The 20,141-nt window shown below is 42.6% G+C and overlaps 1 protein-coding gene across 3 annotated transcripts in view; it reads right to left on the reverse strand.

Annotated features, from left to right (window-relative positions):
- The window catches only part of LOC128616141 (inactive rhomboid protein 2-like), a 43,058-nt gene that overhangs the window by 21,158 nt on the left and 1,759 nt on the right, over nucleotides 1–20,141 (reverse strand). For all 3 annotated transcript variants that reach the window (XM_053638672.1, XM_053638673.1, XM_053638674.1), the window contains 11 exons: nucleotides 8,926–9,077; nucleotides 7,374–7,501; nucleotides 5,873–6,050; nucleotides 5,575–5,790; nucleotides 4,963–5,091; nucleotides 4,638–4,753; nucleotides 4,287–4,493; nucleotides 2,301–2,412; nucleotides 1,853–1,927; nucleotides 1,097–1,258; nucleotides 14–99 (listed from right to left, as the gene is read on the reverse strand). In XM_053638672.1, the coding sequence (XP_053494647.1) occupies nucleotides 14–99; nucleotides 1,097–1,258; nucleotides 1,853–1,927; nucleotides 2,301–2,412; nucleotides 4,287–4,493; nucleotides 4,638–4,753; nucleotides 4,963–5,091; nucleotides 5,575–5,790; nucleotides 5,873–6,050; nucleotides 7,374–7,501; nucleotides 8,926–9,077 (1,561 nt within the window). The remainder of the gene's footprint in view (nucleotides 1–13; nucleotides 100–1,096; nucleotides 1,259–1,852; nucleotides 1,928–2,300; nucleotides 2,413–4,286; nucleotides 4,494–4,637; nucleotides 4,754–4,962; nucleotides 5,092–5,574; nucleotides 5,791–5,872; nucleotides 6,051–7,373; nucleotides 7,502–8,925; nucleotides 9,078–20,141) is intronic.

The following is a 20,141-nucleotide window of genomic DNA, read 5'->3' on the forward strand; positions in this document are numbered from 1 at the left end:
AAGGAAACGCTACCTGGGGTCCTGATGGCACACCGCACCTGAGGAACGAATGATATCGACATTCTCTTTGTTCCATTTGATGAAGGTGGCCAATGACTCCTGCAATGAACAAAATAGGTTAAACATATTCAGGAATTTTTAGAAATGAGTGTTTCATACACAACATACAATTCATGTGGAAATATTCACAGCACTGTGTGCGTGTGCAATTATTCATAGGTTTGTTAAGAAGATCCGTCACTGTCGTAGGAAATAGTGTTTTCTCCGATTTCTACTTTTACGCAAAGGTTTTAAAGGAATAGCTCAAATGGGGGGGGGGGGGGGGGGTAATAGTCGTTAACAAGCCGAGACATGATTTGTAATAAAAAAAAACAAAAAACTGTGATAATTATGCTCAAATTGTATGCACTGTAGAGGGTGAATACAATTCTTGTGATTGTCCAAGATGGCTGCCACCATGTTCCAGTGTTCAGTGTACACACTGCAGGTCAGATTATGCTTACGTGATTACACTAACTCACGCTGTGTCCTAAACCTCATCCGTAAGAAGTCATACAAGAGTAATTCCCGAAGACCTGGATGAAGCTTGATCCGTAAATTCTGTTTTTTGCAGAACAATTACTCATTGTACTCCGTTTCAAGACATCTAGAATTGTTTTGTTTTTTTTAATCCGTACAAATACATGCTTTTTCCATACTGTCATACTGATATATCCTCATAATCCACCTATAACACTTTAATAAAACTGTGTGTTATGATGAATCTTATACCGCCACTGAGGTTTCATTACATCCTCATGGTGGCAGCAAATACCCATATGGCCAATGATACTCCAGGGAATTTAGGACAAAGGATTTTAAGATCGGTGTCTGCAACAGCCTTATGGATTATAAAGTGCGGCTCAAAACAGTACTATTGCACCCCATCCCAACCGATCACAAGACAGCATGTACAGTAGTTTGCGTCGATATTGGAAGTCAACAACAGGGCTAATACTGACCGCAAAGTAATAATGGCCGTCAAGCCACTCCACTGATGTGCACAAGAAGTTATTACATGTTTAAGACAACATAGTTTGAGGGCATGTGTACCGACCGAGCAGCCGCTCCGGTGTGTCTGCACACATCCCGAGTTATCATTCTGCACACAGCAGCCCGACTCTTTTTCCTCATCCTTGTCGCGTTGCATGCGAGCGGCTATCCTTAAGTCTCGTCTAATACAGGGTGAAAACTTTGCTCCCAGGTGGATCAGGTCTACCTACAACACACACACACACACACACACAAAATAAATACGAATAACAAATTGATGTATTTATTTTATGGCTACAGCTTGAAAAGAGTATAAAAAAAAAAAAAAAAGATCGGAAAGTGTTTGTAGATAATCAACCCCTACTTGAAAAGGTCCTTCAAGGCGAGTAGAATAAAAGTCCATGTTTATATCAAATCCAGAATATAATGGATTGCTTCCCTCTAAATATATTAAACATTCTTTTTGGCCATTTTTGCTACTGGCTACCTGTGAAATCGAACTTGCATTGGTTTGGGGATGGTTTTGGGATCCAGACAGTGCAGAAAATACAGCTATTAATTAAAGCAGAGGGTTAAGACCATGCTGACGAATCCAAGACCTAGTGGAAACTTTTATCGTACTCAAATACCACTTATATTCTCTTCAAGTTGTCTAAAGCATTTATTTTTACAATTAACAACAGTCCAGAACTGCTTTCCAGGTTTTCACTGGTACCCTATGCTTTTTAACAATACTATCTATTATGGTGCTCAACTACGGCAAAGCTTGTTGGTTGAACCTTCTTTTTCGGGACAAGAACTGAACGCTGGAGACACTCACGGATCCTGGGCCGATCCAGAAATTCTGCTGCTGAACATACTTCACACTCTCATACACCCCTTTGTTCCTCAGCACCTGAAAAACAAACAAACAAACAAACAAAAAATAAAAGCAGTCACTTAATGGAGGTAAGGGAGGTGACGGGTAAGACAAAAAAAAAAAAAACCCAAAAAACATTACAACAGTACAGGCTAGCGGTTTGTATGTCTAGTTCCGCATGCCTGACAGACACATGCAATATTTCACTAAACCAGCAAATGATGTAATCTGATTCAGAAACAATTCAAATGACTCTGAAAATGACTCAAAAACGATTCAATGATATATAAAAAACAAAACAAAGATTTAATTCAGAGTGGTTTTGGAGTCATATAAAGTGATACACTCTGACATGACTATAATCAGGGTAAAAGCTGTGTTTTAAAGGCCAGACGTTGGTCTCTCTTACTAGTTGAGTGATGGTGTGCTGGGCGAATCCGACCGGAGCGAAGCCGTACGTACAGCAGGCCAGCAGAGTGATGACGATGTGCACAAACGTGATCCAGTAGGTAAAATAAGGTCTGGAAAAGTGCACAGACACAGATTATCATGCACATGATATGTACTGTAAGACATACTTTTAAACCAGGGGTTCCCCAGATCTAACCCACCTACTACAGCTCCTGAGTTTCTGAAAGACAAGTAACTAGGTGACGAGTTCGCATCAGCCATGTGAGTGAAGAAACCCCTAAACCGCCCATCACTACTATATAATAGAGAAGACTGCATTTAAAGATGAAATTTACACCATTTCAGCTTAAACACAGTCAGCGAAACTACGCATGGTAACAACTGCACGTCACTTTCGGCTGAAGAGACATCGCTTGGATCCGTGACAATAACTGTACCTCAACCATGTCATTAAGCAAGGAATAAAACATGGCAGAACGTGCTGTTACAGGAAAATAATTAAAAGGTGGTGGCGTGGTTGTTTTGTTATGCTGTTACCACCCTGAAGATTTTAGAATAACATCACGTCCTGATGTGTTTTGCTCCTCAGACCACAACAATCTGCCAACAATCAGGAGTCATACATTTAATATCTTTACAGTTACGTTTGATGTTGTGAAACATCTGTTAAACAAGTTCATTCCTGCTATAAGTAAGGGGCAATCGACGGCTAGGTGTGCGCGACATGATTTTTAAAGCGCAGCGTGGAGGCAGAGCGCATTAAAATTGTGTAATGCACACTTAGTCGTGGATTATCCCGCTTATCCCATGCTCACTTGCCAGCAGTGACGAGTTAAAAGTAGTGATTGATGCTTGCAGTGCAAAATTTGAACTGAAAGGATCAAAATAAAGATTCATTTGTGTTAGTTATTTTATATATACACACGGGTTGTTAGATCTAGAATTCTGCCCGCTCGAAATTATACACAGAGATAAAGTAGTGCGATAAGATTACATTTGATTATAATTCATTCAAAAAATAGTTATTAGACAGCGAGAGAGAGAGAGGCTCTACGTGTGTGAATTACCTGCGTCTGCGTCTCTACTAATAATGACGCTGGGAGTGTAACTACTGTATGCAGCTGTAACTGTATGTTACTATGGTTACAATCGTTTATAGGCAGCGCGTTAATTTAGAACGGCGATTAAACTGACTGGAACTACCTGTGCATTATACGGTTTGAACGCACACCTTCCAGCCAATCAGAAGAGAGTATTCATGGTACAACGTACATTATAGAAGCTATAAACAGTTGTTCCTTGTCTGGCCTCTTTTTTTTTTTTTTCTCCCTCTCTTGAAGTAATAAGCCAAAAAAATATATAAAAATGCAGCTTGCCGTGTTACCGAGAAAGTGGAAAGGACAAGACTTTCCCACGGCAGAAAACGTACTGACTGCTACAAAGCACTGACACTGGAGACTCCTTCCATGAATTTGAAATAAATATGCCTTTTCTTAATGGCACGTTTTTTTAAAATGAATTTATTATTATATTATTAGCCTTCGCTTATGTGGAGCTTCCGCCATATACACCCCTCGAATAAGTCGTTATTAAAGAAACGATAACACGTTAGAACGAGCGCACTGGTATAAACCTGTGATTTGCCTTGCAGCTGCACGACTGTCTGAGCTGCTGCTATAGAAAACTAGATCAACGCCTTCCGAACAATAAGAATTAACAAGACAATTCAGCAATGCTGTGGTATAAAGTACATTTCTCTCATACTTTGTTTTAACTCCACGATGTCCAGTGCATATTTTTTAAACTTATAACAAATGTTTCACACAAATAGATAAAGATGGCAATATTAGGCCCGGATTAAATCAATTTAACGTTAACGCTGAATATCATCAAGACCTGCTGCAAGTTTTAATGTACCCGTTTCTGCATCCGCTGGGGTTTTGGGTAGTGTGTGTTACTCTATTATCATTAAAAGGTGACCCACCTGTGGCTGTGGAAACCATCCAGCTGTTTTTGCACTTGGCTGCTCAGGCTCCGCCGGTATTGACGGTCCAGCCACTTCCCCACTACGCCCAGGCCATACTGACGCTTGTGCTTATCGAAGGCAAAGTGCTTTACTCGGGACGCAATACGGCCTCCGCGCTTAAGGGCAGGGCTTATCGTTGCAGCTGGAGCTCGGCTGATATCCTTGCTGAGCACAAAGATATAGGGGAAAAAAAAAAGAGAGAGAGAGATGGATATACATAGATAAGGAGATATTAGTGGTAGTAGGAAAGGGTGATAAATACAGTTCTGTATTATGTCTAAACTCCAGGCAGTCTTTTGGGGAACTCACAAGCTGGGGTAGCGTCCCGCTTCATCGACCAAACCATCCACGGCCAATGAAGCGGAGAGGGGCGGGGACTCAAACACATCATCTGCCATAGAGTAAAAGTCTTCATGCGCATCAATCTACCATAAACACACAATGAACAATATTTCAAAAACTCTTTCCAGCAAGACTCCAAAATCAAAACAAATCGATGCAAACGATTCTAACCCGTGTGTTCTGTCTTTGTTTTATACAATTTTTTTGGCTATATATCCCCCCCCCAAATTCATTAAAACCCAACCATTAACAGAATGAATGAGACAAAAGTACAAAGACGGCAAACACTTGCCTTGCTAAAGAAGACAGAGTCGGAGGTGTCTGCTGTGTCCACCGTGTCCTCCTCCATCCAGCTGGGCCGAACAAAACTCCTCCGGGGGATACTTCGAGGCACCTGGGTGCCATGCAGGCCGGGCCGACCCTTTACACGTACATCCGTACACACACACACATACACACACACACATTACTCTCACCGATAAATACAGCCAACAAATCCAAAAATGGCATGCAATATAATAATATAACGTAGCAGAAGTAGACAAATGAAAGAAGCAAAAGATAAAAAAAATAAATAAAAATGGGACACTACCGATCCCATTTTTAAATACATTTTCAAAGTTGTTATCAGCCTGTTGTGTAGGATGGGTCTTGGGATAGGCCTAGTAGGAAGGACAAGCCAGACTGGGAAGAGTTGGGCCCCGCCCTCTAATGGCCACTCTTTCCACAGGAGTGTATTTTTGTCAGTCAGCTTTACTCACATCCATGACATAGAAATACAGCAGTGGACTAGATCATAAAACATGTCCAATCTTTCTGATCCCCATGCTGGTTGACCCTAAATTTGACAAGCACTGACGGTCTTGGACCGTATGCATACATGCAGACAGATACACACACTCACCCTGAGTAGGTTGGAGGCTGCGCGGATGCTCATGCGGGCCACGGACTCTCTCTTCCTACGTGGGAACCGAGAGTGAGTAGAGCGCTGGCTGGTGTAGGAGCACAGGGAGGAGACACCTGGGGTCTGAGGGGCAGGAGCGTGAGCAACATGTGGCGTCCTGGGCCGTTCCACATCGTCGTAACGGAATTGACGTCCACGGGCCAAAGGGTCCACAATCTGAGACAAAAAAAAAAAAAAAAAGGCTTACTTTCTTGTGTAAACACTCCAAGTACGTTCTTTCAGCATGACTCTTAACTACCTTTGGCATCTTTTGAGTGACGGGCGAGTCCAGGTCGATGCTTGCTGCTTCCTGTTGGTCTCTGTACTGAGGTTTCAAGCGGCCGTAACGCAGGCTACAGTGGCGTAGACTCTTCCTCTGCCACAGCTGCTGCTGGTTTTCACAGTCCGTACCGACACCGAACCACTGTGCTGTGCTCCTGTACGTAGGGTACACACGATCACGAACAGAGAACGAGAAAGCGCAAAGACAGGCACGTGAGAGTGGTCGTCAGGAAAGTGTTAATATTTGCATCCAAACATCTCTTAAGGTGCGATTTCTATAACAGTTTAATACTGATAGACCTCCCAGTGCTCGTGTCTGTGCTCGTTTCTATGAAAATCTGAGGAGTACCGGATGTTTCTATAAACTACTACAGCAGAGCACAGACAAAACAGCAGCTAAACACACACAGTCACTGACAGACTGCAACACACTCGTCATACTTAATTACATTTGATCTTTACAGATGCCCTCTTGACAATGCCACTTCTGTGAGCGCTCACGTCCTGACATTCACCAATGCAAATTAGGGATGCACCGAATGTTGAGAAACCGAAATAATTCGGCCGAAAATAGCAAAAAAAAGCATTTTCGGTGTAAATTTGACCGAACAATGACGTGTTGGATGACGCGACCAAACAGCCTAGCAACCAGAGTGAGACGCGCGAATGTCACGACCTCGATGAGGGGGCGCGCGCATGCACGAGCTACGTGCACGAGCTACCTGCTCTTCGGATGTTTACAGTGGACACACGTGTGTTTGTTTTGTTTCTGTTCCGGCATGTTTTCCGTCACGTAAGGGAGTAGGGTACGGAAGCAGGTAAAGACGTATTTATTTAAGGGCAGGCAGACAAATCCTGTATCTACTCTAATACTCCGCGAGGTGTACAGGGACGCGAGCGGTATATATCCCCAATATAATCAGCCGTATAGAACCCAACAGAACCATTTTCTGCACTCGTCAATGCACTTTTTTGTCGTAGGCTACAGAGTGTTCCATTCTTTCAGCAGTCAGTTAGAGGCCCAACATCGGCTATTCGAGGGGGGCTCAAAGATGACCACGTCAAATATTTTTATTTTACTCATTTATTTATTTCACGTTATATTGTGCCTTGTTGGTAGCCTAAGCCTGCTGGAATGAACAAAAAATGTTGTGTTAAATAAATATTTTGAAATTGAAGTTTTTGTAATTGTTTTTTTTCTTTGAAAAGCAAGACAAAATAGAAAAAAGCACATTCTGACTATTTAATTTATGCAATGGTGAAAAAAAAAATGGTGGCAAAATAAATGGGAAAAAAAAACGTGTTCGGTATTCGGCCAAGTTTCTCATTATATTCGGTTTCGGCTTCGGGCAAGAATTTTCATTTCGGTGCATCCCTAATGCAAATGTTGCGTAACAGGCAACAGATAAACCCCGCTAGGGGACGGTAAAACGACTTTGCATTTGATTAGAAGGCTGGTGTGTGGAGTGTGTGGTTACCTGCGGATGCTCTGAGAAAGAGACGTCTGTCTGCGGAAAGCTGCTCTCCTCTCGTTCGTCTCGCTGTCCGACAACGCCTCGGTCGACTGCCGCATACTGACGCTTTTCTTTTCTGATGGCCTTAAGGGCTGGAGAGCACATACACACACAGGCAACATTTTTTTTTTTAAATTGGCTTGAATGATTGGAATACACCAATAGGAGCAAAACACAAGAATTTGGAGGTACACTCAGACCTGCAATGAAGAAGAAGAAAAAAAAAAAAACCAACAACAACTAAGAGTGCAATCAATAACACCGTGTTCAATGGCCTGTGTGAATTAGTGTGTCGTCTCTTAGGCAGCAGAGGGCTCTAAAATTACAAACTGCTCCTTTAAATAACAACAGTATTGACTTCATGGACACTGGTTATTCTTGAACAGCACTGGCTTTTAAGTCTTAGGGACAGGGTTTATATCTGGGGGTTGAACTCATGGCTAATGGGGACTAAATCATGAATCAGAATGAATCAGTACTCATGAGAGAGTGTTACGAGGTGTGCACGTGACACGGTGTGGCTGACCACAGGCGGAAAATAATCTCAACCCTAGCACACCCTTCTCTCGCGGGTGAAGGTGATCTGGGACGTACGAGGCCACGTTACATTTGTTTTGTGAACACAATGCATCCTGATGCGCCATGTTCACAACTTGCATACACCTCATAGAAATGACACCTCCATGGATGTCATGAATCCCCCCCTCCCCCGGGCATAATGCGCTGCAGTTCAAAGCACAAAGAGTGTTGATTTCGTGCTGTTTTGTTTTGGAGTCACATCATGCGATTTTATTCGTTTTTCCACACGCCTTTGTTTTGGTTCTAGTCTTGTTCCTGGTTTGTTTTGTGTTAGCCCTTATTCAGTCTCTCTATTTATATCCTACAGAAGCCCTAAGCAGCCATGCATTATATATATATATATATATATATATATATATATATATATATATATATATATATATATATATATATATATATATATATATATATATTTTTGTCCTTTCTCGTTTCCTCGTGATCTCGACTAAATTATCTCGTGATCTCAACATGACATAAGACTTGATATAAAATACGAGATCACAAGACACATTTTTTATGACACCATCACGAGAAAACAACTTTTGTTATGTTGAGATCACACACACACACACAAAAAAAAACATAATGCATGGATGCTTACGACTTCCGTAATACCCCGTCTTTGTGTTTTGTGTTCACAAGTACAGTCATGCGTATCCGAGCCTTGTGATGTCTGGTTTCTGTTTCTTTTTCTGACCCTCACTTGTGTTACCGTTTACGGTTTATCCTAGGTCGTTCCTGCCTGCACTCTCGTCTCCTACTTTCACTTCTGACTGCGACGCCTCGACTGACCTTCATAAAGAACGCGCGGTGTTTAAGCACTTGCATCCTTCCGATCGTCACACATTAGAACAGACTGTTTAAACCTGCAAAAAGTTCTCTTGCTTTTAATCCTTCGGTAAACCAAAATAGGGGGCTGGAATACGCCAGTTTATACCTGTGCCTCCATCACAGTTCTCTCTTGATCCTCGCTAGGCGGGATTGCAATCACCAGGCTGGGTGGCTTCTTGTTCTTCAACCTACAGTCTGATTGACCAATAATTGGCTCCTCGCCTTGCTGGGATGCCATCCTGGTTACTTCTTCTTTCCCTAAAAGCAAGAGATAACAAAGAAGGGCATATTCACTGTTCCAGTTTGGCATTCACACAAAAGACTCTTAACAAAAGTCCAGGGCAATGCCTTGATCTATTCAAGCTATACAGAGTACAACAAGTTGCACGATATTTGAGGAAATACATACACAGCTAAACACTGTGGAACAGTAAAAGTGTGTAACAAAAGAGGAAACGTAAGGTTCTGTACATGCTAGATCACTTAACTGCGTCAAGTTTTCAAGTAATGAGGCTTACCGGATATTTGCATGTGTTGCTTTAGTTTCGTACTGGATCTACACCAATAACGTGGCTAATAAGTATAGCCTCCAGTTCAACACGGTAGAAACGACATGTCTGAATACAATTCGATTATGTTTGTATAGCATCCCGTCCAAGGTGTACCCCGCCTTGTGCCCGATGCTTCCTGGGATAGGCTCCAGGTTCCCCGCGACCCAATAGGATACACGGTATAGAAAATGGATGGATGGATGTTCGTCTATCACATTTAACAGTAGGCTTTGTTACAAAAGCATCTTTACAGATATCCAGACAAAGATATAGATTCCTAATTAGCAAGCTAGAGTTATGGCAAGGGAAAAAAATAACTACAGAGACATGATGAAGTAATCTTGAGAGGAACCAGACTGAGAATGGGAACTTGTTCTGTTCTTGGGATCCCCTTCATCAGGATAGTGCGATTTAAAAGCTTTTATAGGCTGCCTTAAACCTCTGCCACAATAGTCACAGTTTATGGATCTGTGTGAAATAAGCGTGACAAGATGAAGGGGGGAAAAAGCTCAATTCTTCCAGTTTATCCAACATGTCAGCGTTGGTAATTTAGCTCATTTGCCAACCATATTCAGTAAAACAAAAAAAAATAACAATAAAAATATAAGTTGTACACATGGGGTTATATACACTATACAATTCAGCGTCCCAACTGACTGTAGAATTAAAAAATATATATATATATATATTTTTTAGAACAATTTAACCAATGACACACTGTGTAAAAGCTTTAACAGGCATACCCTGATTGCAAAATGCCAGAAGCACTTACCCAAACCCAATTTCCTTCTTAGGGGTGATTCAATAACCACTTCCCTCACTCATATGGCGCCTTCAAAGCTTATTCGTAAAAGAAATACATCACTGTAAGAGCCCTCTCTTCCCATCTCCATAACACATACATCGTATCAGCGCCGCTCATAAAAACCAAAAGCCAGAGATCGATCGATAGCAAGCCCTCAACGTCGACCCTCCGAGACACATCAACACCAGCAGCTTTGCAGTAACCTGACACGAGGGCACTCGATGTCAAACTGTTCGCTATTACAGCACGGCCAGGGTCAGTAATGAGAGAGCGTCTGTGATGTATTTTCCACACTAAAACTTGCATCAGAGTAGAAGATGGACAGATGTTGCTTCATTGTATTGTTTGCATTAATAAACCGGTCATGACTCTACAGGACCGGTGGCGACTTTATATTTCACATATAGGACCGGTCCACTTCGAATAAAGCTTTCCTTTTGTCCTTTACAATGAGGCCATTTAGGGTGTAACTCAAACTTGATATGTCTCACATTATCAGACCAGACTATCATAATCAGAACGCATACGAAAGTATGACCGAGAGCGTGAGAGTACATATGACGGACTGCGTGAGCGAGTACGATAGTATACATGTGAGAATGTGATGGTGCGAGTATGACAGTGTGTGAGAGTATGATAAGAGGTAGGATTGTAGATTTGGTAGGATCGGAGAGAGTATAATTGCGAGTAAATGAGTATGCCTGAGAGACAGAGCATGATAATGCGTGAGAGAGTAAGTATCATAGTGTGTGAGAGTATGAGACAATGATATGGTGTGAGACAGTATGACTGAGTCTTGGATATTTTGTGAGAGAGTATGATGTGTTGTATGAGAGCGTGTGAGAGTGTACGCCACTGTGACAGAGAGAATGGTAGTGTGAGAAAGTATGATGTGTTGTATGAGAGCGTCAATCAACGGTTGGATCGAATGATAGCGACCGCTGGCAAACAACATATAAGCGCAAATGCTTTCATTACTGGCATTACACCAGATGCTGCGGGCGGTGTTATCGTGAACCATCCCATTCCTGAATATATGACACATGGGAAATGTTTCTGAAACACTCCACAACATTGACTGAATGTGTGCAACTGATAATGGAATGGTTTTTTCTACTCCAAAAGCATCATGGTTTAATACGGGGGGAAACGAAGAGATAAAAGTGTCAAAGCAGTACAGCATGAATTCCCACAGACAACGGGTTCCTCACAGAGGCTGTCTGTCACCTGCTGGCTCCAAATGCACAATCTGTTAACTCTTGAGATGCTCCACAGAACCTGGTTCTAAGCAAGAACAAAAAAACAACTAAACAAAACTGAAAAGTGTACAGAGGCAAGAAAATCAGTAAGAGTTACGGACGAAATCCGAATCACGGCTGTGACTAATGATAGTCAGAGTGGAAATCCAGAAGGTTAACAGATCAATCTGTCCGGTGTTGTGAAAGTATCCTCTTGCAGCACTTTCTTCTATCCCATCCTGTCCCATCACACCCCCACAATCCTACTCAATCCCATCCCTTCCTATCCTACCCAATGCTATCCAATCCCATCCCTTCCTATCCTACCCAATGCTATCCAATCCCATCCCTTCCTATCCTACCCAATGCTATCCAATCCCATCCCTCCCCATCCTACCCAATGCTATCCAATCCCATCCCATCCAATCCTACTCACTCCCATCCTAGCCCACCTGATCCTATCCTATCCAATCATATCCAATCCTGTCCCATTCCACCCAATTATATCCAATTCCATCCCATCTCCCACAATCATCTCATCCTATAATCAGTCCCATCCCATCCTATCCCACCTGATCCTATTCAATCCAATCCTGTCCCATTCCACCTTATTAGGACTCATCCTATCCCACCCAATGCTATCCAATCACATCCCATCCCCCACAATCCTCCCATCCTATCCCACCTGATGCGATTCAATCCAATCATATCCTGTCCCACCCAATTTATCCAATCCCATCTTTTAACAATGGACATGGTTTACATCAATCTGGATGCCGGCCTAGCTCCCTCCAAGAAAAAAACGGGAAGAAACCTTGAGAGGAACCTATAGCAACCCATTCTCCTCTGGGGGACATGGGACTGTTGGACGGTCATTTATGATCATATACAGAAAAGGCGAAAAGTATGCTGCGTATGGTCATATTGTGTATAGGAGTCCTGTAATGAGCAATTTTTGCTTTTGATTAGAACGTGCAAATCTACAGTATCCCGTTAAGTTGGCCTTGCTCAGGTTCTAAATGAACTCTAGTAGTGTTCAATTTGCAATGAGAAAGAGATTTGACCTTAAGTCAACCCAACTGCAGGAAGTGAACCGAACAGGCTGTACATCATAGCTAGCGGGCAGCAGGAAGAGCAGCTCGAGTGCTGCAGAAATACGATTCTGGATATCTGGACCAAAGAACAATGTGTAAGAGAGACGCGGCACTAGCACGAGCGTGGGTTTGGACATTTGGGGATGCGTTGGCGTGTGGGTGTTGGATGTTCAGTACAGTCTGGCTTCAAGGATTCATTTGTCAAGCAGCAGTTTTAAACACCCTAATGAGATGTCTATTGTTCCCCAGTACCAGTCCATGGCCTTGTGTTCGGAGACTTTTTTTCCCCCCCTAAGTAATTCATAAAATGTCCTTAAATCAGGAAAATCTATGAATCAGTCACCTAAAATGCTTTTAATCCTATAAAACACTTGAGATTGCAGTGTCTTACAGGATTCGGAATTAGAATCCAGTCTCGCTACACGTTATGTAATCGCAAGAATGCAAGCTTACCAAAATGTTATCCATATTGGACAGATAGATCAGATTTCCCTGAAATAGGATACACCAAGTTCAAGATCCATTATTCATCCATAAGGCATCTGCACGTGATCGACCTTACGGATCGGAAAAGCATTACTTTCCACATTACTGTGTGAAAAGAACGCTTCTTATAGAGTAACTCCTTTCTTTCTTCAAGGCCGTGACCTCCTCAACCATTTGCATCACTGACGACAGACCAACTTGAAATATTCACTGGAAAGATGCGGCATGTTATTTATTTAGAAGCGACACAGAGATGATGAAATACTACAGAAGCAAATCTACACTAAACGGGTGGATTTCACTTTAACTCAGAAGTCAGAACCGAGATGGCATTTTTTCATCTCGACGCACTTGAGCTACGAAGTGATTGAAAAGAAAAACCCATCGGCGCTCTCATGAAAGCTTGTGTTTAGCTACCAACAAGAGACATCAGGATTTTACGATACCGTCACCTTCTCAAAACAGTGAGCTACTGTATATAGACGACGTTATAGATTGAACCTACTAATGCGCCCGTGCGGACTGATCTAAAGCAAACTCGTTTAAAGCAGTGAAGTAACGTTGTATTCCGTGTTCACAGTGTGAGCGGCCATGTTGACATGATGTCGTATCTGAACTCGGGTTGAGTTCATCCTCACGGTTTTCCAAGCAGGAATCTCGAGCCGAGGAAGGGTTTTCTTCGGAAATTCCAAGCTACGAGCTTGGAGCCGGGTGCACGCTGTGCGATTTTTAAAAGTCCTTCGCGACTGACGAAGATGATCCCCGCTGTAAGCCATGTCACACTGTAGGATCTCGGTTGTGACGCAGGCGAGAAGACTCGTACCAAGCTACAGGACCGTGCCTCCAATCTTCTCAATTCTGACAACGGCAGGATTTAAGCGGAGGGAAAATTTGATCGCGACGGCCGTTAACCGGCTGTCTTGGAACGTGTCAAGCGAGCGATCAGTTACTACAGATTTTGGCCTAGCGATCTTGTAGGATTCTCAAAATTGGTCTCAGACGACCAAATCATGGCCAAAAATGGTACAGTGTGAACGCGGGTTAACTTGAACACGGCGTAAGTTTGGGATGGGTGATGAATAAACGATGCTCTCTCTGAAGCAGATTTTGCTGGGGAAAGGCTGGTTATACTTCTACAGCGAGTGTTCATGTGCAGCATGTCTGTCTATTAGTAGTCGCATTGACAGGCTGACGTTCACACTTCCAAAAATCCAAAATGGCAGCTGCTTTATGTATCGTACAACCGATTATTAGCACCTATTTGTGCCCAGTTCAGCGATAAACTTAGCGATTTGAAGATCTTTATTTGCGTTGCAAGTCGGTGAAACCTTTTCTCATCTATTCTGCCTGACAAAGGCAGATAGCAGTAACCATGGCAACACTTAAAACGAGAAGAACACCTCCAAAAGAGAACAGAAAAAGTTTCTTTTCAGGTCATTCAATTTGGTACAGTGCAGAATTTCTAGATTGGGGGAAAACACGCACACACACACACACACACACACACACACACACACTAGTGCAGTCCACCATTTCTCACTCTCTCTTTACATAGCAACACATTTAGAGCTGTTAGATTTGTTTCACACTTTTTCTCACTAAGAGAGCTGCTGTCGCGTCTGTTAGTTGTTCATGCCCTCCTCCAGCTCGTGACTCCTTAACTCTGCCAATCAGCTCCACGCTGATATACAAATAAAGCGCACACACACACACCACAAAAGAATTATTCAAGAGGAAGATCATGACGATAAACCCAACACTGCATGAGTATTAGGTTCAGTCAATATTGGAAACGGTTGTGTTCCTAAACACAGGTATAATTGTGAAGTAAGTAACTCAGTGGTTAAGATGTTGGCCTACTGATCGGAAGGATGGGCGTTAAAACCCCGGCACTACCAAGCTGCCACTGGGCCCTTGAGCAAGGCCCTTAACCCTCCACTGCTCAGGTGTGTAAATGAGACAAACGGAAGTCGCTCTGGATAAAGGAGTCTGCCAAATGTCGTGAACGTTATCTATTATTTGGTCGGTAGGCTTTAGTTAGAGAGGACTTTGGTGATATGAAGTGACTTTTACTTGCACTCTCTCTTTCTTCCTATTTGAGGAAGAGGATGTTACGTAAACGTCCACATTTTAACTAAGAACAGACAAGTACATACACATAGTCGTGGCCATTTTCTACAGGGGGCCCGAAAAATCTCCACACGTACCGGAAATGAACACTTTTAGCTAAATGTCTCCGAAATGTTTATATATATACACACACACATTAATATTCAGCGTGAAAAGACTGATCTCAACATCATATAGCCGCTGTTGTTGGAAAGGGGTCAAATATGCAGAAGATGCTGGAAAAGTAAAGAATCTTCAAAATCCAAAAAAAAAAATCTTCATTTCTACAGTGATCAAAAATAGTAAGTGTTATTGTGCATCGAGCGCAGATGTGTCAGTCCGTGTGTATGTGTGCGTGCGTGCGTGCGTGCGTGTGTGTGTGTGTGTGATTTCCATCTGACTCTGACTCAGCATGACCTCAGATGAAAGCTCATATGAGCTTGAGGTTTCTATGAAAAAGGTTTCGGCACCGTTTCGCTTTGAAAATGAGTCGACATCGAGGGAACACAAAGATGACGCCGCACTCATACACACAGAGCTTGAATCATTTCCCTACTGTACTGTAAAACAAAAAAGATTAATACAAAAAATAAAAATAAAAATAATAAAAGAGAGAGGAAATGAAGATGAAATAACGTCTTTGTGTGCTTTCACACTAGCCGTTGTTTTTCCTTCCATGGGCACACGTCTCTCATGTGATCTTACAGGAAGTGGTAGCAAGGGGTCAGAACGTAACCGCCGATGTTTTCTGGTCACAGCAGAGTTTCGGAAAGTTCCGCCCGAGTGAGGTCATGCAAAAAAAATTTTTTTTTATCTCCTGACCAATCAGGCCGCAGCGTAGGCGGCGAGCGAGATAAACAACCACGATAACCAAACGAACACGTGATCAAATATGAAGAGACTTCTGCCATGGAAATGGCAAATATATACGAGAACGAACGTAGTGATCAGCTAGAATGAATGGAGCAGTAGAGGAGAAACCATGTGTGCGCCATGAACACAAGATATTATCACTAAGCCGAAGAGCCGATACGGTACGCTACCTTACGCTCACGTTAGCAAGCGGCTAACGTACATAATTCTACGTACGTGTGCGACACAAAGTCGCAATTTCAGTGACAGGGCCACCAATTCTATGCAAAGTGGTATGACGCGGTAACGCAACAGATCCAAATGACTCATTCTAGCCGAATCATATGACTTGTGTGGTCTGAAGTGTCTTCAGTTCCAAACTCACAACTTTAGTCACTACCTAAATGCATGCAATTCCTTACCTCTGACCAGGAAAAGCCAAAGAGAACACCTCCTTCAACTCAGGAACTCAAGGACATTCTCTCAATTATTGGTGCGTCTCGATCGGCTCCCTAGCTCCCACTGGTGTGAATCGGTAAATCGTGTACACGACTTCGGGCACTGGTAAGGACGCTGGCTCACGACACATTGGGACACTGATAACTCAATTTCCACCGACATGACTACATTCTAAGACCGTCCTACCTAGCGCCTTACTTAAGCTCGAGTTCACGTGTGCGTTATTTTGTGCAGAAGCAGGTCGTAATATTCGGTTTATCTCGTGTATATGTCTGATTAATATCATATGTGTATAGGATGTATTCGTGCGAGGTAATTAACCCGGCAGTAAAGCGCTCCAGTTTACCGGCGCTCATTCTCTGTTCAGCTTCAGCTCACGCAGCTCAAGTGGCTCGATCCTGACGTTATTGACTACGAGTGGATTATTTTAAACGCTGACTATTCTTTCTAGATTTCTTCAAAAAAAAAAAAAACAACATTGTTAGTGCATTGTTAATATCCTGCGTGTGGTTTTCAACAATATGTTTTTATTAAAATCAGAGCTAGTGCTTGCTAAGCATCTGAGATTCGAATGCGCACAGCTTTTGCATTCGAATGTGCATTATCTATCTTAAATTTGACGAGCATCCGAATTTCGAACGTCAACGCGGCAGCCCTGGAGCAGACGAGAGGACGGAAGCGGAGCGAGTGGCTAAAATGTTAACGCGTCAGGAATCTCCCTCTTTGTCCCGAGCGCTGCGTGCCATCTGACTTTGCTCGAACCTTTTGTTCCGTGTTGGTTTTCTCCAAGTTATTGATCTAGTTTCGATTTCTTGTTTGTGTATTTTGGATTATCCCTACTCTTGCTGTTCGCCGAGTTCTGTTTACCGAGTGTGAGTCACAATTTGGATTCGTCCGTGTGCCTTTTCGAATAAGATGCTTAAACCGCATTTGTATCCGTCTCTACTTGCCACACATGACGATGGTGCCGTTCATTTTTATGTTAAAAAAAAAAAAAACAAAAACAACCCAAAAACACACATGGAAACACAATGGGCTTAATCAAGGTGAGCAAAAACGATCACGGGCACGTCCATATATCGAACGATAAGTCGATAACGTAATTATCCTGACGGGCCTAGACGTGGGAGACTTTTCAAACGCTAGTGTGTCAGACCCTATGAGGTCAGATTACAGGTCAAAAAATCTCATCTGACAGACAAGTGCCGTCATGTTCTCCAAAGTGGTTTCAGTGTCCTTCCTTTGTTCTCTCTGAAACCGCTCTGATTTACTGTATTAAACTCATAAATCAGCAATTCTTGTGAGTTCACTGAAGCTGTAGTTTCACTTTGTGTTACTTTAAAAAAAAAAAACAAAAAAAAAACCACACGTGTGTGTGTGTGTGTGTCTTATAGAAATAACATCTACACTGTTTCGTCTAAGTCTAATGTTTAAATCTAAGCCATTGTGTACAGAAAGCAAAAAGACAGCTTCATTGCACATTATATGATGCACTCTTCTACAGTTACTCATCAGAGTAAAACAACTCGTGCCATCATTGTCTACAAGGGAGGGGGGGGGGGGAAGCTTCTCTGGTTACTGTATTTCTCTTAACAATGGCGTTTTCGCCGAGTGCGCGCGCGTCCGGACATGTCTCAGTAGAAACCAAAAGACTCTTTACGGTAAGCACGCTTACAGAAGGCAAGCCGTTACTTAACCCTTCTTTCGGGAATACCGAATACACTGTGCTGGCGGTTAGTTAGCGGAATCTCAGTAATGCGTCGTGTTAAACACACGGTGGATGTATTTAAAGTCACAGAGTATAACTGTGGTTCCAGAAAAGGCCGAATTCGACTTCCATCACAGTAATTGCCATGTCCAGGTTCTCTGGTTTCCTCTCAAATCCCAAAAACATCTGGGTAGGCAGAATGACTATGCTAAATTGCCCCTTGGTGTGAAAGTGTGTGTGTGTATATAGAGTCCAGCAATGTACGGGCATCCCATCCAAGGTTTATTCTACGGAATGGAATTTGTGCCAAAAGGATCGAACGCAACGTTTCAAGAAACAAACAAAAATATACAATGAGAAAGTAAAAAACAACAACAACAACAACAACAAAAAAAAAAAACACACTGAAACTATAAACTGTGAAAAAACTTAACATGGTCTTTAAATAAACATCATTCTTTGTTAACACTTTAAGCTTCCTTTTCACCAATCTTGGTTCGTGAACACGTTGCCAGAGTGTGCGTTTACATTTGCCACTCTGTTACAAATCTCACCTGTGGGCAGGGCTTAACAGCAATTTAGTCTGACTGGCTAGTGAGATTTGGATTGACAGCTCAAGTGTGCGGCTGAGGAAGAGGAGGAGGATGACGTCGATGATGACGATGACGCTCCGTGCCGCTACAGAGAGCTCATCTCGAAAAATTTTTTTTATTTATTTATTTTAAATAGTATGAGACTACCCAAGCCTCATTAATTACGATCTGGTAAGTAAGTAAAGCCACGTTTCCACCGAAGTTACCCAGAACAATTAATCCCAGGAACTTTTTTTTTTTTCCAAGGGACCATTTGGTTCCTCCAGACCTTTGTTGTCTGCGTTTCCATCGCCGTCTAAAGTACCGTGAAGATTAGGCAAATATAGTACGGTGACGTACTACTGCGTGCGACAAGCCCTTGGCGAGGATATGAAGCCTCGGAGTATGCTAATCAAACTGATTATTGACAAATTTTTTAAGAAACTCAATTGACGCAAATCGCAATGAACAACGGTTACTCTACGCACCGCAACAGACTATTATTAAAAAAATGCCACGTACACTCAACCAATCAGCATGTTCAGCGCCCAAGTCCCACCCCCCCCAAAGGTTCTCAACGTTGGGAAAAAGTACCACGGCCCGAGTAGGGACTTTCAGAGGGGGAAATATTTTACCCAGAACTTAATTTAGACCCCGGTCCCTGCGGTGGAAACACACCTAGTACCTCCAGAAGTCCCTAGTTCCTGGGGAAAGTTCCTCTGGTGGAAACTCAGCTTAATTGCCACTATAAAAGTACAAACACTATAACTATACGAGGAACAGAATCCAGAACGCTCTGCAAAATTCGCGACACTGAAGTCTCTACTTCCTGGTCAGGGAGCTGTCGATCCAATCCTCACTAGCCAACGAGAGTAAAAATCGCTGTTAAATCTCTTCTGCTTGTTTTACTGTGTGAACCTAACACACTCAAGTGCACATGTTTATTTTCTTAGATCATCAGAGTAACGTTCTTGCCCTAAAACATTCCAGCCATACCTGACTAAAACTGCTGTAGTTTATTCTACAGTAAGTGTTACTGTGCGTTCAAGTCCTCCTGGGAAGTTCGTATTTACGAGTTGGGAAGACGCAATTATGATGTCAGGTGCGTTCAAGTCACTTTGGTCGGAGCAAGATGGCGGTGTATGTTCTATTAATTAACACAAAAAAAAATACTGACCCCCCCACCCCCCCATTCAGAAACCCGGAGCTCAAAGAAAATCCAGAGTTTCCACACTCGTAATTACGACTATTTCGTTGCGTTCTCGTGCGTTCGACTCGTATATTTCCGACATGACACGAACGCATTAATTCATGCTTCGGGGGTACCGAAGAATCGACTGACGGATGTGTATTTGCGTGGTGAGAGGAAACCCGAGAACCCAGAGGAAACCCACACGGATGGTAACGCAAGCTCACGATGATATTTCGTTCGCTTTTGTATCGTTCTG

This window comes from Ictalurus furcatus, chromosome 12 (genome assembly GCF_023375685.1).
Source record: "Ictalurus furcatus strain D&B chromosome 12, Billie_1.0, whole genome shotgun sequence".
NCBI classification, from domain to species: domain Eukaryota; kingdom Metazoa; phylum Chordata; class Actinopteri; order Siluriformes; family Ictaluridae; genus Ictalurus; species Ictalurus furcatus.